The following is a 21489-nucleotide window of genomic DNA, read 5'->3' as shown; positions in this document are numbered from 1 at the left end:
AACCAATAGTCCAAGAGTAGTGGATTCAGCAACAAGGAAACTCCTTGCTAACTCATTAGTGCATAGGGCCAGACTGCTTAAGTACAGGTAGCGAGACTATGACATCCGGAGGGGACGCCCCCGAGGTTCCCGCCATGATGTGTACATAGCTGGCCCATGCGCACACGCACCTATGTGACTCCAGAAGCAAAATGGCGGTCGGCAGTGCCCCGCCGTCCCGGGAATGCCAGGGAGATCGGCAGTGACTGGGGGAGGCCGCCATTCATCTTAGAACTGATGGTGCAGTGAAAAAAGAGGGGAGCATGAGAGGTCGCAGCCATCTGCGACCAACGGGCGCAACATCCCCACTTTGTCTTTTGAATTCTCTCATTCTCATCTCTCTTCTTCTCTCCACAAGACATTCATCTGTCCTTCTCTCTCTCTCCTCCATCTCCTCCTCTCATCGCTCCCTCCACTGCTCCTTTCCTTTTTAATATCCTCTATTGTATCTTCATTGCCTTGATGTTCTTGTGCACCTTTGTCACCCTTTGCCTGTCTTTCCCTCACGCCCTCCTCCCATCATCTCTCTTCCTTCCTCTGTCCCTCTCAATCTCATCTTTTTTTCCCTCCATCTCCACCACTCCCTTTTCTTTCTCCTCTCATCCCATTTCTTTCTATCTCCTCTTTCCTCCCTCCATCCCCCCCCCCCCAGAAACGTTCTCCCTTCCCTATTTTCCAGGTTCCCTCTAACTCCTTGTTCTCCATTCCATTTCCTTTCCCTATGTCTCTCTTCCTAACCTCCCTCCCCCCTTTCTCTGAGGCCTGGACCAGTGTAACGACATGGGCCGCAAGGATGCAGAGTGAGAGCAGCTCCCTCTGACCTTGCAACTGCCTGGTTCCTTCTGCCAGAAGCTGCTGCTTGAAACAGAAAAGGCGCGACTAGAGAAGATGGGGCTGCTACGGGGACAGGAGGAGCAACTTTCTCTAAGTGACTCCTTGATGTGTGCTGCCTCGGGTTTGGGAGAGACAAAGCAGCAATGGCAATGGATGGCAACTGAGATAAGAAGGAAGAGGAGCACACTTGGTTTGGCTCATCTTTGGCTCATTGTCTTTTGAGGACAAGCAGCTGAGCCAGAGCCAAAAGCTGGGCTCAAGCCTTTCATGGCTTGCCCAGCATTATTTAATGGAGTACAATTGCCATGGTCAGCGGAGGAAGGACTGTCCAGGAGGAGTTAATACTAGATAAGAAATGGTGTGCCAGTAGTAACTATCACTCTTTTTTTGTTCACTTTCTCCCTACCCGTCTAAATCTTATTTTTCTCCAGTACAATTCAATAAGGAATGCACCTATTCCTTTCTTTCTTTCTTTCTTTCTTTCTTTCTTTCACTAAATCCCCCTTGTAAGAGTTTTCAGGTGTTGATGTTGGTGTCAGACTGAAGCAGCTAGCAGAAGTCTGATTTTCTTCCCTTCTGGTTTAGGTTATGGCTACTAGCCAAGTGGAATTTCCAACAAGTGTCCCTTTCACTCCTCTTGCTGCATTGTGACCCATACTCCATATCCCCTCCTAACAGGCAGCCAATCATATTCCAGAACAGCTGTAGGATGGTAATTCCCTGCATTGTCTGTGAGCCCCACATATGGGAATATGTGGGGCTCACAGACAATGCAGGGAATTACCTAGTATTTTAAGTGCCAGCCACAGGACAATGTACACAATTTAAAACAGAAAATACATATTGTCAACTCACTCTTAGGTAACTGCTATCTATAAATGCAAGTCCCATAAATCAGTCAAAGCTCTAGTAAATCTTCTGGTTCTTTTAACTTTTCCTCTAGTTTCCAGTTATTAAGAAAGGCATTTAAAGATACTGTATAAGACAAGTGCTTCAAACTGTATATGGATTAGGAGCGAGAATGTGTCTGTGGGAATTTAGTGTTCCCTTTTGAACAGTTTCTTACATGCAAATGGTTTATAATCCAACCCCCATGTTAGGGATTTACCATTTGAGAAAAGATCTACAGCAGAATGCCAATAAAAAAGCACTTGGTTATCAAGAAAACTCATGCTGCTGTATGTACCAATTTTCTAGCATGCACACAGGGAGGGTAATTTTGTAACAGTCCGTGTAGGGCTGAAGTTTGCTTGTGAAGTACACGATTAGCCCAAATTTTCAAAGCAGATATGTACATAAATCCACTTTGAAAATTAGCAGGTGTACATGGAACCCAGCATGGCATCCGTGCACACATTTATGCCTGTTTGAGAGCAGATGTAAACGTGCGCACGTAGATTTACGTGCATATGTTCGAAAAATCGAAAGGTCAGTTCTGTTCATAGGATTATGAGCTTCTCCCAGGCTTTCTTAAATTCTGTTTTCTTTTTTTTTTTTTTTTGCTGAAACCAATTCCAGTAGAAGCCTGCTCCATACATCTACCAACCTCACTAAGGAGTAATATTGTCTAATGTTACTCCTGAGTTTATGTCCTTGGAACTCCATAATTTGACCTCCTGCTCTAGATCAGCCTACCCACTAGAAAAAGTTTGCTTCTTATGTGTCATTTTTTCTATGAGGTGTTTTCTGTTATATCCTGCCCTCTCTCCTCACCTCTAGGGCATATATATTTAATTTTTCAAGTCTCATTTTATAGGGTTTCTGGTGCAGACCCTGCCCCACTGGGTTAGCTTTTTTAGGGACTGACTCCACTCTGTCTATATCTTTTAGAGGTGTGGCCTCCAGATATAGAAACAGTACTCCAGACAAGGTTTCACAAATGACCCATACAGAGGCATAATCACTTCTTCCTTTCTCCTGATCACTGCTAGGTATGTCTTCTGTTTGCTGCACATCAGGATCTCACTTCTCCCCCCCCCCTCCCCCCTTTATCATGTAATGCTCCCTTGGATTTCTGCACCCCAATTATATGACATTGCATTTTCTGGCACTGAATCTTGGCTGTCAATTGCTTGACCACATCTCGTGCTTGCATAGATCACTCCTCATTTGCAGGTCGATATTCTAAGGCCGCGGTAGAAAGAGTGCGGCAGTGCCTGGCGCACCCTCGTTCCCCGCACACACAGTTCTCTTCACATACCGCTCGATACTCTATTCAAATTGCTTGCAAATGCAAGCCGCGTCCAACCCGTGCTCAACGCGCGTCCATGAAGCGAAACCCCTTTTACTGTATAGGCGGTATATTCAGCGCCTATACAGTATCCCGGGGTGCGCTGGTACCTGTCATTTCAAATGTCATTTCAAGTGACATTTGAAATGACAGGTACCAGGAAGTGGATGGTTCCCCCCCTCCCGAAGCAAGGCGCAGGGCGAAAATTAAAACAAAAGGGAATAAAATGTAAAAAAAAAGTAAACTTACTGGCGGGAGCCAGCGGGTGCGCGTTTGATCAGGCGGCGGCGGGAGCCGGCGGGCGCCCGTTCATCCAGGCGGCGGCGGGAGCCAGCGGGCGGGCGCGTGTTCGATCCAGGCGGCGGTGGGAGCGGGAGGGTGGGCGCGCGTTTATCTGGGAGCCGGCAGGCGGGTGGGCGTGCATTCATCCAGGCAGCGGCGGGAGCCGGCGGGCGCGCGTTCGATCCAGGCGGCAGCGGGAGGGTGGGCACGCGTTTATCCGGGAGCCGGCGGGTGGGTGGGCGTGCATTCATCCAGGCGGCGGCGGGAGCTGGCGGGCGGGTGGGCGCGCGTTCGATCCAGGCGGCGGCGGGAGCCGGCGGGCGCCCGTTCATCCAGACGGCGGCGGGAGCCGTGGGCGCACGTTCGATCCAGGCGGCGGCGGGAGGGTGGGCGCGCATTTATCCGGGAGCCGGCGGGTGGGTGGGCATGCATTCATCCAGGCGGCGGCGGGAGATGGCGGGCGGGTGAATGCGTGTTTATCCGGGAGCCGGCGGGCGGGTGGCCATGCATTCATCCAGGCGGAGGGAGCCGGCGGCGAAAGCGGCCTCCGGCAGCCCCCGCCGGCAGTGAATGAATGCGCGCCTGTGCGACCTGTGCGATTTCGGCGCGCCTGTGCGACCCGTGCAATTTCGGCGCTCAAGGCGACGTCAAGCATCGTGATGTCACACCTTGAGCGCCGAAATCGAACGGGTCGCACAGGCACGCCGAAATCGCACGAGTCGCACAGGCACGCATTCATTCACTGCCGGCGGGGGCTGCCGGAGGCCACTTTCGCCGCCAGCTCCCTCCGCCTGGATGAATGCACGCCCACCCGCCCGCCGGCTCCAGGATAAACGCGCGCCCACCCTGCCGCCGCCGCCTGGATCGAACGCGCGCCCGCCCGCCGGCTCCCGCCGCCGCAGCCGCCTGGATGAACGGGAGCCCACCCGCCCGCCGGCTCCCGCCGCCGCCTCGATGACCGCACGCCCGCCCGCCCATGTGGAGATGGGGGATTCGGAAAGTGACAAGGTATTTATATATATATATATATATATATATATATATATATATATATATATAACAACTTTAGCATTTTATGAGAACTGTAATTTTTTTTGTAAGCCGCTGTCAGCTCCCATACGGAACATGCGGGATGAAATAATTTTTTTAAGCAAATAACTAATGCAATTGGAGTTCCGTGCAGCATCGTTCATGCAAAAAGAAGGGCTGAATGCAGTTTGAAAGCGGGTTAGTATATAGGGAGGTCGTCCATGGTGCAGGACTAACACCAGGTAGAGGGTAGGCGGTAAACTAACAGGTTAAGGACGCGGCAAAATAGCGGGTTACAATGGAGATAATCGGAGCGCGCGTCACAGTATCGGAGGGAATAGCTAATTCCTTCACTAAATAGCTAATTCGTTCATTTACATATCATATACATGCTGCGTGCAGAAAGGGTTATGCGTTGGTTTCAAGAAGCGCTAAGGACGAGTGAAACTGGAGACTGTATCGCAGGATCGCTTTATGCGTCCCAATTGTGCGCCCACAGCGAGTTGCAGACGAAGAATCTCCAACCGCACTTTACAGTATAGACCTGTTGGTCAGATTTTCAGGAGTGTCTGCTCTGTTGCATGTCTAAGTCACATCCTGTGAAAGGCAGTGATCTTTCAATCTCCCCAGATATCCTTTCAGGCCCGTCAGTCACGTGTCCTCTCTCAATAGATTGAACAGTTTGCTTCTCTAATACTTTGTTCCTGGCTTCCTATTCCTTCCAAGTATCCATTTCCTTCCTAATGGTTCTTTTCAAGCTACCTAGTTCTGTCTGCCTCTACTCGTTACTCAGGCTGGGTGGAACTAGCCTGGGTGAAGCTCCAACCCCGTCCCTTCCAGAGCTCCTCCCCATCTTTAAAAATGGCGCGGGCCATCGAGTGCTCCTACCATGTGACAGGGGCCGGCCAATGACACGGATACCTTGTCACATGGTAAGGGCAAAGGCCATCGGCGCCATTTTGATTAGTGGCAGCCGACGGCCCGGGAGCGGGAGATCGCTCCCGGGACCCCCACTGGACCACCAGGTACCTGTAAAGTTTTTTGGGGGGTCAGGAGGGTGGGGGAAGCTAAGGGATTAGTTTTAAAGGGTCGGGGTGGGTTTAGGGGTTATTTTTGTGTGCCGTTTTTCCCGCCCTCCCCAAAACAATAAGAGAACTCCCACGAACAATTTTGTGGGGTTTTCCTATCATTTTGAGGGAGCCCCTGATTTCTGACGATTTTGAAAATATTGTATGATATTTTCAATCGTCCGAAACTCGATTCACATCCCTACTTGCAACTCCTTGGACTCATGATAGTGCACTATCCTAACCTTTAATAAAGATTTCATTAATTTACCTGCCACTGAAGTCAGGCTACCTAGCCTACAGTTACCAATTTCCTTCCTATTACTACATATAATAAACCTAAAGTGTGCACTGGGGAAACATTAATAGGATGTATAGCGGGGGCTAGTCTGATAGTTCTGTCTACTGCCTTGGGGGACACTGAGGTTTGATTCCTGAGCCTGACATCAGATCCTTGGCCCAGCTGGGACTAGAACTATTATGCAGGCATTGTTTATGGTGTCTGGAAAGTAAGGAATCCCAGCAATCATATAACAGCGACACCTACTGGCTTAAAAGCACACCTGTGCCAGGTTCTGGAGGGAGCCATGTTCCATTTCTCTAGGCTGAAGAACTGTTCCCTAGACTGGATAGGAAGGGGAATAAAATTAGGAAAATTTCAGAGTAGCTATGAATGGAGGCTCATGGTGCCTTAGCTTCCTTATGGAAGAATCCAATTATGATGGACACCCAAAAGATCGGGTGGAAGCTGATGGGACCAAAAAAAGGGTAATGATTAGTCACATGACTATGTTCAGTTATGCGATAACTTTGTAATGTGCAAATGCAGTACAGACTAGACACCACTTAACACAGTCAAGTGTTCAATTCCCCTCAAAAGAACTTAAATGGCTTCAAAGTGCAAATTGGGGTTACTGCACTGGACCTGATGATGTAACTTGGGGACAGGTAGCCACAATCCTGGGTATCTGCTATGATCTGGAGTCTTTGCTGAGGTGAGTGCAGGCCCCATTGATTTCCATGGGAGAGCTTGCAAGAACCACAGCCTCAGCTGGTTGCCACTTTTGAATAGATGGCACTGTAGGATTTCATTGAATATCCTTGTGAATGGGATGTATTCAGTCAAATTATGAGATTCAACAAAATGGTAGTTTTTGACAAGTGAACTAAAAAAACGATTACTCAGTCTAGTGAGCTTTTAAATCCCTCAGCAGTTTTCACTGGCTAATTCTGAAGTGAAATGTTTTCATTAAGAAGAAATATCTATATTAATAAACACACAGATTGTGTCTGTGCTTTCATTATTAATGCTATGTGTCTTCTTATGCAAACAGAGCCTGTGTATGTTCAACTTGTGCAGAAAATACCCTGAATGTAAAAACAGGTCCTGTGTCCTTGGGATATGCAGTGCGCACCTGAAGCTGCATGTTTGTCTGGGTGAGTTCTTCTGCTTTCTTTTCCAGTGACATCACCCAGACCTTCCTCTTCTGTCTGCACCGTGTGGCAGCGGCTCGATTCCTTTCCAGAAATTTCCGCCGCCTCTCGTCTGGATCCTCATCCACTACCCTCCTTCGGCGACCCCCAGCGGGCTGAGGCGGCTGTATCGTCTGAGTGGGCTGCATCTGCTGTGCCGCTGGTGAAAGCTGGGTGGAGAAGTCACAGGGAAATGGGAAACGTGCCACAAGTTAATTACTTGAGAATGAAAAAAATAAGAGTAATAAAATACAGACACTGGAATGAGTCCTATAGTGGGGGTGCTGGAGAACTGCACGGGAGCGCTGGGCTCCGTTGAGCTCGTCAGCTCTACTTCAAGTCAGGAATGGCAGCTATACCCTTAGCCCTCCCTGTTTTCAGGCACTGGGTGTTCAAATGTATCTCCTATCTTCTCTCTCTAGCTGCAGACTTTGTGGAAAGACCCAGTGAAGGCGAAAGGTTTGATGCATTTGCCAGATGTCACCTAGATTAATTCTTCCATAAGTGGTCTATGGTCAAGGACATGTTGGAGACGTTAACATTGGTGAAGCAGGTTGGAAGTTAAAGCCACAAAATACAAATCGAGAGGAATCTTTAGCCAGTTGTGGAACTGCAAACATAATTTGTTCCCAACCTCTCTCATTACCAGTGAGAGCGGGGTGGTCTGAGTCTTGGCTCTAGGTTGCTAACTGATGTATTTTAGGACTGTATTTTATTGATATATTGCTTTATTATGCTGACAAATTTTACTCCTGCATTACTCTGTTTGATATTAGCTTTTGGGTTGAACTTTTATTTAAAGGAAGATGGTATGTACCCGCAGAAAAAGCAGGTACAAATTTCTACAAATACTTTTTCCCGGAGCAACGTCCAAAGGGAAATTATGGTCATACTTTCCCTTTGAGAACTGGTGCAAGGCCCAAAGGCAAAAGCACCGCGGACTTCGCACCAGAACGTACAGAAAATTGCCTCCATGCATCAGAAATCCACAATGCATTGGCTGAAGGCAGTTGTTGAAATCCATGTTACTGCCAGTGATATTATAGCTGATGGGGATTTATCTCTGGACCTGACTAGTTTATAAAAAAGATCTGGGGGTGACCAAATCAATCGGTTCGCGTTATTGGTGACCTTTGTCTTGGTCCAAGATACGGACTCTAGAATGCGCCTCTATTTCCGCAATCATAATACTTTATTTCTTGCTGGGAGAATCTGCGTTTTCCTGGACTTGTTTAAAACAACCAAAACCCTCAAGAGCTTAGGAAAAGACCTTGGGAATGTGTCAGGAGGCAGTCTCCTAGACAGTTCATTGTTTGTTACCCCTCCAAATGTCTTGCAAAGCTGGAGAATGGTCTTATATATATATATATATATTTTTTTTTTTAACCTACACAACTTTGTTTCTTTTTGAATGCTAAGAAAGTGGGTGGTTCGGTTAGTCTGGGTGCTGGATGAGGTGTATTTGTTTTCTCTGTGTAGTGCTATATAGCTATGAGTAATGGGCTTTAATTTTACATTTTTTTTAAAATTATTTTCCTGAAAATTATTCTTTCATGGTTTCAATTTATTTTGACATAATGTTTTTGAAAATGCCAACAAAATATAATAAATAAATATAACTGTGAAGATGGGTGTTAATATTTTTTGTTTCTTCAGGCATTTGGGGATTTCTTTTATGTTTGACTGTCGCATGATTGTGTAACAAAACTCTCAATTAAACAGAAAGTTTTAAAAAGTACTTATCTATCGAAACATATTTGATGAGGAACACATTCAGTGTAGATATCTAAAAATTAGTGTAAAAGGAAAACTATGACAGGGAATAAGTGAACATCCTGCTCCATCACAGGCACTTTCTGTTTGACAGGTTTGCATTCGAGTGGTTTTGCCTAATTGAATGAAAAGGTAAATTACCAGTAAGACATACAATGGAGCTAATGTGCCTGCTGAAGCAATCAGACCCTCTAGAGAGGGCATTAGAAGGGATTATGGATGGTTTGGTTCATCCCAGGCCTGTTTCTTGCCAAACTAGTCTGTAATCCTCACTAATGCCCTCTCTCTAGAGGGTTTTTATTGCTATTAGATGTTAATGATAAGTCTAAGTTTGCCTTTTGCTGTTTCATCAAATTCCATTAATGGCTTCACTTAACTTTCTTACAGTGGTTGTTCCACATTTTTGTGATTCTTTTAATGTCTTCCGCAGACAGCTCCTAAATATGTTTTTCACTCCATTCCATTTGTCTGTGGACCCTCTCTCATCCCTCTGTTCTTCATTCTTCCCTTCCCTCCCCCCATCTCAAATGATGCTTCCCACTCAATCTCCCTCCCCTTAATGCTGCTGCCACCTGCATGAGCTCTCTCTCCCTATCCCAGTGCTATTTTCCACACCACCGTTTCCCCCCCCCCCCAAGGCCGCCTCCTACATTGCCTCCTCCTCACCCCAATGCTACCTCTTCTTGCCTTGCCTGCCTCACACTAATGCTTCTTCGCCCACCCCCACACTGCCTTCCAACTTCCATCCTCGACGTTGCCTCCTCCACCGCCTCCCTCCCTGTCCAGCACTTTAGGGCTCAGTGTAGTCTGAATTCCCTGATGCCGACAGGTATCGTCATTATCGGCCCCCACTTGGTAGCTGTGGGCAAGACGGATCTTGCTGCTGGTGATCCAGAGATAAGGGATGGGAATAACACAGCTGCTCAGCAGGAGCAAAGAATAGAGAGTGCGACAAGCAACAGGGGTGCGGGGGTGTGGGGAGAGTGCAGCAGCCTCACAGGGTTGGGGAGGGGTGGGGTGGGGGAGAAAGAAAAGCATGGTAAGTCCAAGGGGAGATGGAAGGAAGTGCTGCAGTGTGCAGAGGTGGGGGAAGGGGAAAAATAGCGCAGTAGCTGCTGGTGGAGGAGGAAGGGAAGAAGGAGTGTGATGACCCCTGGATCGATTGGGGGCGCAGTGCATCAGCAGCGGAGTTGGGGAAGTTAAGCTGCAAGACTGTGGCTTCCCTGGAATTCTGAAGGCGGCGGCAGCAGCAGCAAATTCAATAACGGGAGCGAAGCCTGTGGTGGCTGCCATGGTCACAGAATTACGGGAAACCCAAAGTTATATGCATTATACCTTTATAAAAGTTCAACTTGCAATACGATTGCAAAGAGATCTAAAAAAATATAAACTTTCCAGTTAGCTTAATTAAGCAATGTCTGCTGACATGTCCTTACAGATTTTAATAGACTGCTCTGCCAAGTGCCACCTAGCATGCTATAAGGAATATATCAAGTATGCCAGGGCCTGCGTGCTTCCCTAATAGTTTAAAAATGAAATAAACAAAGAGACATATTAATGGAGGGTCTGTATTGTTATGGCTATGGCTTTCTGAGTGTATAACCGCTGATCTTGTGAACTTGTACTTCCACTCACTAAATTAAAAAGTTAAAAAAAAAAAAGAGGACCATTGGAAATGTTTCTAGGGTTTAGTTGTAGTGCCCACCAGACCTAAAGAAAGCACTTCTTATTTTGCTCCTTGTCAGCTTTAATATAAGCATGCTGCGTAAGAGCTAATGGGGATGGCTGTCATCTCCTGAGCCAGCAGGAACGTGGCACATTTGAAAGCAAGTGGGGGACTGGTGACTGAGCTGGATGACTGGCAACATGCAGAAAATAGTGCACATTCAGTATCACCCTACACCATAAATGACGAAGACCATGGCCGTACCTGTGCTTGTCCGCCCGTGTGCATTGGCGGGTGTGGTGAGGTCTGGTGATGCGACGGATGCGCGTGAAGTTGCGAGTGGGCGTGATGGTGAGGGTGGTTCTGCTGGTGATGGGGCTGTGGGTGAGGGTGGTGTGGCTGGTGCTGGTGGTACGGGTGATGAGGCGGTAGTGTCTGGTGCTGATGCGGATGCGTGTGCATGTGATGGTGCGCCGTCTGTTCCTGACGGGAGGTCATCATGTCCATCATGTGGCCCATAGTATTCATGTTCCCGTTTGACATGCCTGCAGGATGATGACTCAGCGCTGCCTTTAACCTCTGAAAGCACAAAAAAACAAGGACAAACATATGGGCCTGATGCACTTGAATTATAAAAACATTAAAAGACAATGTGAATCTCAATGTGCATCCAATAAACATACATTGAAATAATCTGACCTTTAGAGACAAACCTTCTCTTGGCTAACTCAAAAGTCAGCCATGTTGAAATGCCCTGTCCCAATAGCACCAAAATATACTATGCACGATCTACATGAATACGATAACGTTTTAATAAAAGATCATTTTCTCTATCATTTCGGAGCTTGTTCTGGGTGCACAGTACCCAGCTGCCCTTTATCCACATCACCCACTATTCTTATTGGGAGCTGCAGAGGGGGCATGCCAGCTCTGATGAAAATATATTTTTTAAATTAAAGTTATTTCCTCCATTTGGATGTGTGTAGAATATTCTCTAGCTCTATAACTCCATGAGTTTGGGGAGGGGGGGGGGGGCATTTTAGAAGTCAGCCAAGCTAATGTGTTTCTTTAATGATGTAACACTCCCTATTTTAAATACTATGAGTTCCAGAATAATAAAAGAAAAATAAATGATTTATTACATTATAGCATATTATTATGAATTAATAATGCATTTTTTCCAATAGTAGATCTATGGCTTCTAGGCATAACTATCAGGGCCAGAAAACAGAATAAACAATTTGACTTTCTTTCTTACAGTCTCTTCTGGCATCTCCATTTATTTGAGGACAGCAAATCCAGGGAGACAGAGCAAAGCCCGACATGCAGCTGCTTTCAGTCAAGAGGGGTCATTTCCATTTGGTCTGTGTATTTTACAAGCTCCGTGTTCACTGTTCCCAATGGGGAGGTGGAGCAGCTGCCCTGGATCTGAATCCTGCTAAGAGACCAGCCCTGCATGCTTAAATCATTTCTGCAAAATGTGGGGACACACAAACATACACACACACACACACACACACATATACATACTCCTACACAACCATATAAATACATGTAAAGACAATTACACACCCACACACTTGTAACCAAGAAACACATACATACACATGGATAAACAAACATGCACACTAATACACAAATAAATACACTCACATATACAAAAACATGTATAAATGCACACATACACTCACATATACACATGCACAAACACCTATGTTGCCTTGGATGTCTTGCAAGAAGGCATTTAAAAATACGTATAAATAAACATATAAATCCACATACAGACACATACACATACATTCATGTGCAGACACACGATACAAATACACACATATACATAAATGCACGTAGATACACACAGACCTATACGTGTGCACACATACATATGCACACAATTATACACATACACAGTACATACAGGCACAAATCCACACATATGCAGGCACAAACACATGCACTCAGAAAGTTATATGTTTCTTGTCATGAACGAGTTGCTTTTGCCAATGAAAAACATTTTTGTGACTGTAAACATTTTTCTTTCTTCAGTCGGATCAGTTGCTCGCACTGCTCATAGCTCTCTAGTCCCACCAGGCATTCAGTAAATTGTTTGCATTTTGTCTGCTGACAGGGGAGCGTATTTATTTTTTTATTGACTTTAATGGGGAGAGGCTGTTTCATGTGAGCTTAGTAAAAAGAAGCTGAAGTGCTGGTGCATTTGGGAGCTGCTCAGCTCATTTCATGCTTGGAGGATGGAGGGCAGCATTCCCACGTTTGCTTTACCAAATACAATAAATATTACATTTTCTTCCAAATTACCATGCTCTGATATAGGAAACATAAAGATTTATGTTTATAGGTTTTTGACTTGGCTCGGATTACAAAAAGAAAAAAGTTCCATGGTAGAGTTTATACAATCAATTTGGTGACTTGGAAGGGGCGGGAAGCCCAAATGCCCAAGCTTTCAAAAGACCGTCTAGACAATACGTCTGGTGCAACATTTGTGTTGGGATCATCAAGTTGCTTCTGGGCTTCACTTCCATGGGATCCAGCAGTGACTGAGGAGCAAAAATGAGAAAATAAGTGGAGTGGGGCTATTAAGCACCGAGAATCTCAGGCACAGGACCATTTCTATCCGCTTTGGTAGATGCCATTTACACAAGTCCGTATTTCTGGCATGCTGGGAAGGGTTTGAAGAAAGATTTGGTGCACCAGGGTATAAAGTTCCTGCAGCACAAACTTTGGAAGATAAGTGCTCCCATCTCTTCTCCCTACCTCGCTTCCTTTGCCAGACTGGCACCAACAAATTGAGAGTTGCACTGAGGGCAATGCCCATGAAAAGCAGTGATGAAGGGCTGCTGGTGTTACTTCGGTGCATGCATGCTGACATTCCCTCATTTAAGTAAACCAATGTGCGGCTACAAAAGAAGCTGGACTGCTAAGTCACTCTGCCCATGACAGACCCGCTATTCCTGAGGTAGATTCAATGGTAGTTTCATTGAATTAATGCATTTATTGCTTGGATTTATTACTCATCTTCTTGAATACAGAATTCACTCAAAGCAGATTGCGGCATATTAGAACATTAGCTTACAGACAGGTCAATTTTTGTAGCGTCACCTTACAAAGGTGTACTAGGCTGGGGGCCAGTGGCGGCCTCAGCCTTCCACTCCAGCTACAATGGATAAAATGAAGAAAGTTCAAAAAGATTCCGGGTCAGTGACAAAAGGTTCCAGATCAGTGACCCGGCAGGACAACAAAGCAAAGCCATGCAAATAATTCTATTTACATGCTCTTTAAACTATCTCTGATATATAGTGGTGGAATGATGTTTAACCTTACTCTAGGCAGTCCTGGAGGCTACTTATCCACTGGAAGCCCCTTCCTCCTGTGCTGGATAAAAACCAGTTTCAGCCTTGTTATAATACCTTTATGGCTGGCTGTGTGAAAGGTACGTGAAGCAGAACTTCATGTTATGATAGGGGTTTAAATCCATCACCAGTGAAAAAAATTACCTACAATACACAACTGCCTACACATTTTGCATTGAAACCCTTTAAAATAGGCACCTATATTACCATAAGCAACATGCAATATCACATTGGTACTGCATGCAATAATCTTGATCTACAAGAAATTCAGGTTTATACTGAAGGGAACCACAGACTACATCCAGGATCCACAGCAGGAGCAATTCAGCAGCAAAGATAATGCAACTAGAAGTCACCTATATTAGCATGAAACTATTTAAACCACGATGAATGAAAGGGCTTTTCCGGTACATTGTGGATTGTAGTGGGTGAGTGAGGGAAACAGCATTTTTATTCAAACATTCCTGGAAAAACCATTTCAGAAAATGTAATTTTAAAATGTTTTTTCTTTATCATCAGTCATTTGTAAATAGAATATTTCCTGTGATTTCATGTTTGAAATTGGAGAGGATTTCAGAAATTCTGATGTCAATAATGTACATCTGACCAAAACTTAAAATATACTGCAAATGGAAAACATTATATCTTTCTTTACATGCATTTAGCATTCTATAGATTTCTTTACATGCATTTAGCATTCTATAGATTTTATCCTGTGCATATGTGATCATCTTTGGAAAAACTCTATACCAGACCCATTAGGCTCATTCTGTAGACCCAGGGGTGCTCAAACCAGTCCTATGGGCCGCCCCAGCCAGTCGGGATTTCAAGATATCCTGAAAATCCGACTGGCTGGGGGAGGGGCCCGTAGGACCAGTTTGAGCACCAGTGGTCTCAAACTGTCTTATGAAACAGGTTACTCTTTTCTCCTGGTTGTGAAAATACATTCTTCTCATTGGCACCATTTTTATAACGACTGACTCTTCATCCTTCCAAGGAACCACTGTGCCCTTACACATTAGGTCCACAGTCACATTCCTTCTCTTGGTTTGCACATTAGAAAATTTCCCGTAATCAAATAACAGAAGATACAGTTTTTGCTACTGATATTTTGAAGTCGAGCTATACCATCTTGACCATTCTGTTCACTATTGCTGTCTAGACATTTGGAAATTCTCAGGCATCCGCAAATCATATCTCTGAATTCTGTCTTTCCACTTCATGCAAGAATGCTGGGATATAACAGGTTTCATTTATGTAGCTGAAATCAGTTATTCTGGGGGCTCGTTTATAACAGACCAGACCGGAGTACATTCTGAGAGAGTTCTCACCCGTAGACTTTACAGTGATTTTCAAAGGGAAAGTCCATCCGTACACAGGCCTTATGCACGAGGCAATTCATTAAAAAAAAAAAAAAGGCCATCTCTGCAGGTAAAGCATCTTTACCTGTAGAAATGGCACTGAAAAATACCCTCTTTATGGCTTATGCCAATGGAAACTGTCTATGTCCTTGCATTTATTTCTTCAAAAGCCTTACTCTGTTTTTAGGGATCAACAAGAACAGTATCTGATGTAGGAATGTGAAGGAAAATAGAAACATGATAGCCATAATGGTCTTTTTCTGCCGTTATGTTTCTATTTTCCTACATCAACTGCTGTTCTTGTTGATCCCTAAAAAAAAGAGTAAGGATTTTGATGAAGTGAAGAACTGAATCAGACTGAGGGTCCATCAAGCCCAGTATCCTGTTTGCAACAGTGGCCAATCCAGGTCACCAGTACCTGGCAGGATCCCAAACAGTAAATAGATCCCACGCTGCTATCATGCAATGATAAGTAGTGGCTATTTCTTAGGACTACCTGGTTAATAGTTTATTAACTTTCCTCCAGGAATTTGTCCATATCTTTTTTAAACCAGCTATATTGCTAACTGTCTTAAATACATCCTCTGGTAATGAGTTCCAAAGCTTAATTGTGTGTTGTTGAGTGAAAAATAATTTTCTCTGATTTCTTTTAAATGTACTGCTTACTAACTTCATGAAGTATCCCCTAGCCTTTGTATTTTTTTGAAAGAGTATATAACCGATTTGCATTTACCTGTTCTATTCCACTCATGATTTTATAGACCTCTATTCATAAAAAGAGGAGATGACGGGCATATCAGAGGAAATGGGTTACTGATAGTAAACTGGGAAGGAGTTGTGCAAGGTCAAATGACAGCAGTCACAGTCTGGAAGCCTGGTCCTGACGCCTAGGCCCAGGCGGAAGCCTCAGCCTTGTGTAGGCCTAGGCGTTGTTATCGCCCCCCAACCGGATAAGTGGGGGCTGGGGAGGATCCTGGCCTCAGCATTTATTCAGGTGGGAAGGATGGGTGGGTGGCACAGGAGGCCTCAGGAGACCCCTTTTTTTTTTTTGTAATGTTTATTTCATTTTATTTTAAATGCTTATTTCATTTGTTTAACTAAATAAACAAAATAAACATTAAATGAAACGAAATTCATGGGAAACCAAACCACCCAAAACAAAACAAAAAAAATGTTCCTTCTTCCCACCCCTAATTCAAATAGGCAAAGGGGGAAATTAAGTTCACTACCATGCACATATAATTAAGGGGTTTAGAGCCAATATCCTCAGTCATTTTTATTGATCCAATTATGAAGTAGGGGAATGAAAGATTTCTTTTTATTTTTGACAGCTTGTTTTCATGACAACCCCCCACCCCTCCCAGAGGGAATGGGCCACTTTCCCAGCCCTGGAGAGCACTAAAACCACTCACACAGATTGGGGAAGACTCAGCACTGTGGGCTGGGGCAGGACTAATCCTGCAGTGACACCAAGAGCCCTTCACATGATCCAAAAATAAAACAGCCCACAGTGAAGAATGAATTCCAATCGAAAAAGAGTTATATGGAGGCAAAAATTAAGTTCATAAGATATAAAAAGGGAGAAAAATACAATAATCAGTTCTTCTTAGCCCAGTAGGTAGCAAAATAAATCAGATACTGTTTTTAGAAACCTCCACAGTTCAAAAGTGGAAGAGATTTCCTGAAAGATTTTTTTCTTCCCCAGAACCAAGAAATCCTCTTTTCCCAATTCAGAAATACTTCTCAGATACCTTGAGGGTGAAAACTGCCTCGTGGACAAGCTCCCAACGCCAAGCCCTTGGGAAAGCAACCCTTCTAGATCAGCTCTAACACCCAAGCAGACAGGGGATGTACAATCTCCCCATCTCTGAAGCACACACACGGACGTGCCGATTTTATGACATGCGCGTGTCGCTGCACACATATTATAATTATAAAATCGGCTGCCCACGTGCACATGCGCGACGGATTTTATATCAGCGTGTGCATGTGCGCCCGGGTTCCCACTCAGCCGCGCAAGGGGGGGGATTTAGTTAACAACGCGTGGCGACACGATCGGGCCTTTGCCCAGTTTCCTATCCCCCTAATTAACCTCCCTACCTTTTCCCCTCTCCACCCCGACCCCTAAACCCACCCTAACCAACCAGCACAAAATGGCACCGTCTCGGCCGGCCCCTGCCCCGCCCAGATCTTGTGTCCCCGCCCCCTCCCCTGCCCGTCCCTTTTTAAAAGACCGGCACTTTCGCGTGGACCGGGACCATACACGCGTGGCCGGGCCATTTTGAAAATGCACTCGGCGCACGTGCAGCCCGGCCACGCACGTACCTCCCAGGATTTGCGTGCGCCGGGCTTTTAAAATAGGCCCCTTAATTAGGGAATGCATGAAGAAGTTGAACTTGCGTGCGTTGAGCGGATTTTAAAAGCTGTCGAGATACGCGCACATCTCAAATGTTTGCAAAAAGGGAGGGGCATGAAAATTTCGGAGCGTGAACCTATGTTGGGCGCATAAATACTGACACGACCCAGCATGCACCGAGGCTCCCTGCTAAGTAATTTTACTTCTGCTCTGGATGCCGTATAAGTTAAAATTTAAAGAAAACTAGGCAGATGTGCGGGGCTTTAAGGGTCGAGGCTAACTGGGGGGAGTGAAGGCTGTCAAACCAGGGGGAGTTGGAGGACCTCTCTCTTAACTGGGTCAACTGGGGATGAACTGGTAAAACGTTAATGGCGTTTGTGCACGCCCCTTTTAAAATCTCCCAATGTATGCGGCAGAAGCGGGATTTGCATGCATATGCGCACACCCACTTAAAATTTGGCACATATGTGTGTACGGCCAGGATATTTTTTTAACATACACGCATATGCATGTGTATGTTATAAAATGGCCATGTATCTAGGTGCGGGCCAATGTATGTGCGCAAATGTGCACCTGCGCGCCGGTAGGAAAGTTACCGTCTAAGCATTTTTCCCATAATCACAAAATAGGAGAAAACCTTGACTACATAACCCCCTTAGATTGTGAGCCCTCTGTGGACAAAGAAATACCTACAGTACTTGAATGTAATCCACTCTGAAGTGCCTGAAAACAGCAAAATATAAATCAAATCAAATCAAATATAATTTACTCGGGTAAATGCTGATTTGCCCAGGAAAATGGCTGTCTGAAAATGGTCCACATTCCACCCAGCTAAATGTACCTGCAGGATTCCACATTGTATGCATTTTTAGCCAAGTTATGAGGCGGCATTCCCAGATGGGATTAGGAAATAGTACAAGGCATTTTCATATAAATAGTGTGCCCACACAAACAGTGGGTGCAAAATGCATGAACCAGTAGTGCACCTGGGTAATTTTCAAAGGGAAAGTGCCCATGCACTTGAAATTTCACCCTTACATACATACATAACTTTTTCAAAATTCAAGTTGCAAGTGTGGCAACCCTTTGGGAATCACCACTCTATGACCCTAGTTCTTAAACATCTTTTTTGAGCTAGGATACACAGATAGGCAATAGAAGGAGGAAGCATCATTCTTGGAACAGCATCTCCATAGAGCAGTGGTTCTCAACCTTTTTTCTGTCAGGACACACCTGACAGATGGTTCTCACATGCGTGACACACTGACCCATGATAGTCACAGGGCTAGATGTAAATGTACAGTTTGCATCCACGGGAACCCCCCTGATCCACAATAATGGATGTAAAGCAGAATTATGACATTCCCCATTCAACTCACTCTACAAAAAAGATATTCTGGTTCTGGTGTCATCTCAGTAACAGCAACTCAAACTCCTTCTACTTTCAGGCTCAATAGCCCTACTTATGAAAAGACAGCAGTTTACCACCAATGCATGTCCTCTTGAGAAAACGCAACAAATAAGACTGATAAAACACTTACATGCTAGTAAAATATCTCTGTAACAGACACAGAACCGACCTAACATACTCCCAGGATCTGTAGGAATGCACATAAACTAATCCACACACAGTTACACCTGTATTATGGAATACACTCAAACAGGAGCAACCCTATCTATGAAAAGGCAACACTACAAATATTAAATCAGGGCCTAAAAACCAATACACCTCTTATTAGGAAAACAGAACTAGCAAGCAGCTATAGATCCCCACACAGAAATAATTGTAAAACTATACTAATAAGCAGAATAAATGTTTCACAACAACTATGAACAGAATAACATCCAACAATTAAAAACTCATAAAAACTATTAAAAATTCTCCAAACACCAATAAAATATTTCAAAAAAAGCAGACACATCACATAATATTAAATAATTAAAATAGCAGTCAATCAAGAAAAATAAACTTAAAAAGCCACCTTTACTTACCCCCTCCAGCAGCTCTCCTACTCCTCTTCCATGCAGGCTGTAGCACACACCAGAAGCAGCAGTAGTGGCTAAGCTCTATACTCATGGTCCTCTTCCTTAGGGCCCATGTCTCTCTCACACACACACACCATACCAGTCATGCCCCCATGACCAGTTTCTGTCTCTCACACACCAATCATCTCCCAGTCTTTGACAAACACACCAGTCACCTTCCTGAACAGTTTCTCTCATGCCATACACACACACACACACAGGCTTCCCACTCTCGTGTTGCACTTACATATATGGGCTTCTCACTCTCATAATCACTTTCTCTTTCTCACATACACTCACCAGTCTCTTACTCCCATGCTTGTTCTCTCCATATGCACAGGCTTCTCATTCCCATAATCACTTTCTTTCTCTCCCACATACACACACACCAGTCACCTGATCTCTCTCATGCATATACACACACACGCAGGCTTCCCACTCCCATGTTCTCTTTCAGATATACAGGCTTCTCACTCCCATGCTGTATCTCACACACTCCCAGCTTTCTCTCTCCCATGCTCACTCTTCACATGCAAAGGCTTCTTATTCCCATAATCACTTTCTTTCTCTCTCTCACATACACACAAACACACACCAGTCACCTGATCTCTCTCATGCATATACACACACACATAGGCTTCCCACTCTCATGTTCTCTTTCAGATATACAGGCTTCTCACTCCCATGCTGTGTCTCACACACACACAGGTTTCTCACTCCCATGCCCACTCTTCACCTGCACAGGCTTCTCATTCCCATAATCACGTTCTCTCTCTCTCTCTCACACACACCCGTCACCTGATCTCTCTCATGCATACACACACACAGGCTTCCCACTTCCATGTTCTGTCTTACATACACAGGCTTCTCCCTCCCATGCTGTCTCACACACACCCAGGTTCTCACTCCCATGCTCACTCTCTTCACATGCACAGGCTTCTCATTCCCATAATCACTTTCTCTGTTACACACACACCCACCCAGCCTCTCTCTCATTTCCATGCTCGCTCTCCACGTGCACAGGCTTCTCATTCCCTGAATCACATTCTCTCTCTCACATTCACATACACACCAGTCACACCGTCACCTTACCAACCAGTCTCTCTCATATACATGCACACACACAGGCTTCCCACTCCCATGCTCTCTCTCACATAATCAGGCTTCTCACTCCCATGCTTTCTTTCACATACACCCCCACAACACCAGGCTTCTTACTCCCATGCTTTCTCACATACCCAGATTTCTCACTTCCATGCTTTTTTCTCTCTCTCTCTCACACACACACACACACACACACACACATCCCTGTCTCACACTCTCACATACACATCAGTCATCTCCTTGAGCAGTCACTTTCATTGTCTCTCACATATACACATACATCAGCTCTCTGACCAGTTTCTCTCAATCACACACATACTCCCGATCAAATACATTCTCTCACTTACACACAGGCTCTCAATCACACACATTCTCTCACTTACACACAGGCTGGCTGGCTGCTTCTCTCTCTTTCTGTCACCCACTTCCTCTCTCCCCCCCCCCCCGAGCACAAACGGTAGCTGCTCCTCCTCCTCTAGCCCCCGCAGGCCAAGAAGGAAGAATTCCATCGATCGCGGGAGGCTCATGCTGCTCTCTCCTTTCTCGATTACCGTCTGCTGCAATAGCTTGGGGGCTGATGCAGTGGCGTAGCCAGAATTGATTTTTTGGGTGGACACAAGGTTAACATGGGTGGGCTGTAGGCATGCGGGTCTACTAGTTGTTTTTTTTACTGATAAATAATGCCAAATTATGCAGCATAGCATTCACATCTGCGCCTAAGTATGAGGTTTACTTAATGATACAAACATAATTCACGGTGATTTGTGGTACTTTAGCCTTCTTATTATTACGATTTTATACACGGCTCCTACCTGTCCATAAATTTTGAGAGAGCGGTTGTGTTGCTTATATTTAAATTGCTAACATCTCAAAATATAGATA

The 21489-nt window shown here is 45.0% G+C and overlaps 1 protein-coding gene across 6 annotated transcripts in view; it reads right to left on the bottom strand.

Annotated features, from left to right (window-relative positions):
- Nucleotides 1-21489, bottom strand: part of CREB5 (cAMP responsive element binding protein 5) — an 881413-nt gene that overhangs the window by 31102 nt on the left and 828822 nt on the right. For all 6 annotated transcript variants that reach the window (XM_029589189.1, XM_029589190.1, XM_029589192.1 and 3 more), the window contains 2 exons: nucleotides 10658-10972; nucleotides 6897-7124 (listed from right to left, as the gene is read on the bottom strand). In XM_029589189.1, coding sequence (XP_029445049.1) covers nucleotides 6897-7124; nucleotides 10658-10972 — 543 coding nt within the window. The remainder of the gene's footprint in view (nucleotides 1-6896; nucleotides 7125-10657; nucleotides 10973-21489) is intronic.

Source organism: Rhinatrema bivittatum, chromosome 2, assembly GCF_901001135.1.
Source record: "Rhinatrema bivittatum chromosome 2, aRhiBiv1.1, whole genome shotgun sequence".
In the NCBI taxonomy this organism is placed as follows: domain Eukaryota; kingdom Metazoa; phylum Chordata; class Amphibia; order Gymnophiona; family Rhinatrematidae; genus Rhinatrema; species Rhinatrema bivittatum.
The sequence above is the reverse complement of the archived record's forward strand: the minus strand, read 5'-3'. Positions and strand labels throughout refer to the sequence as shown.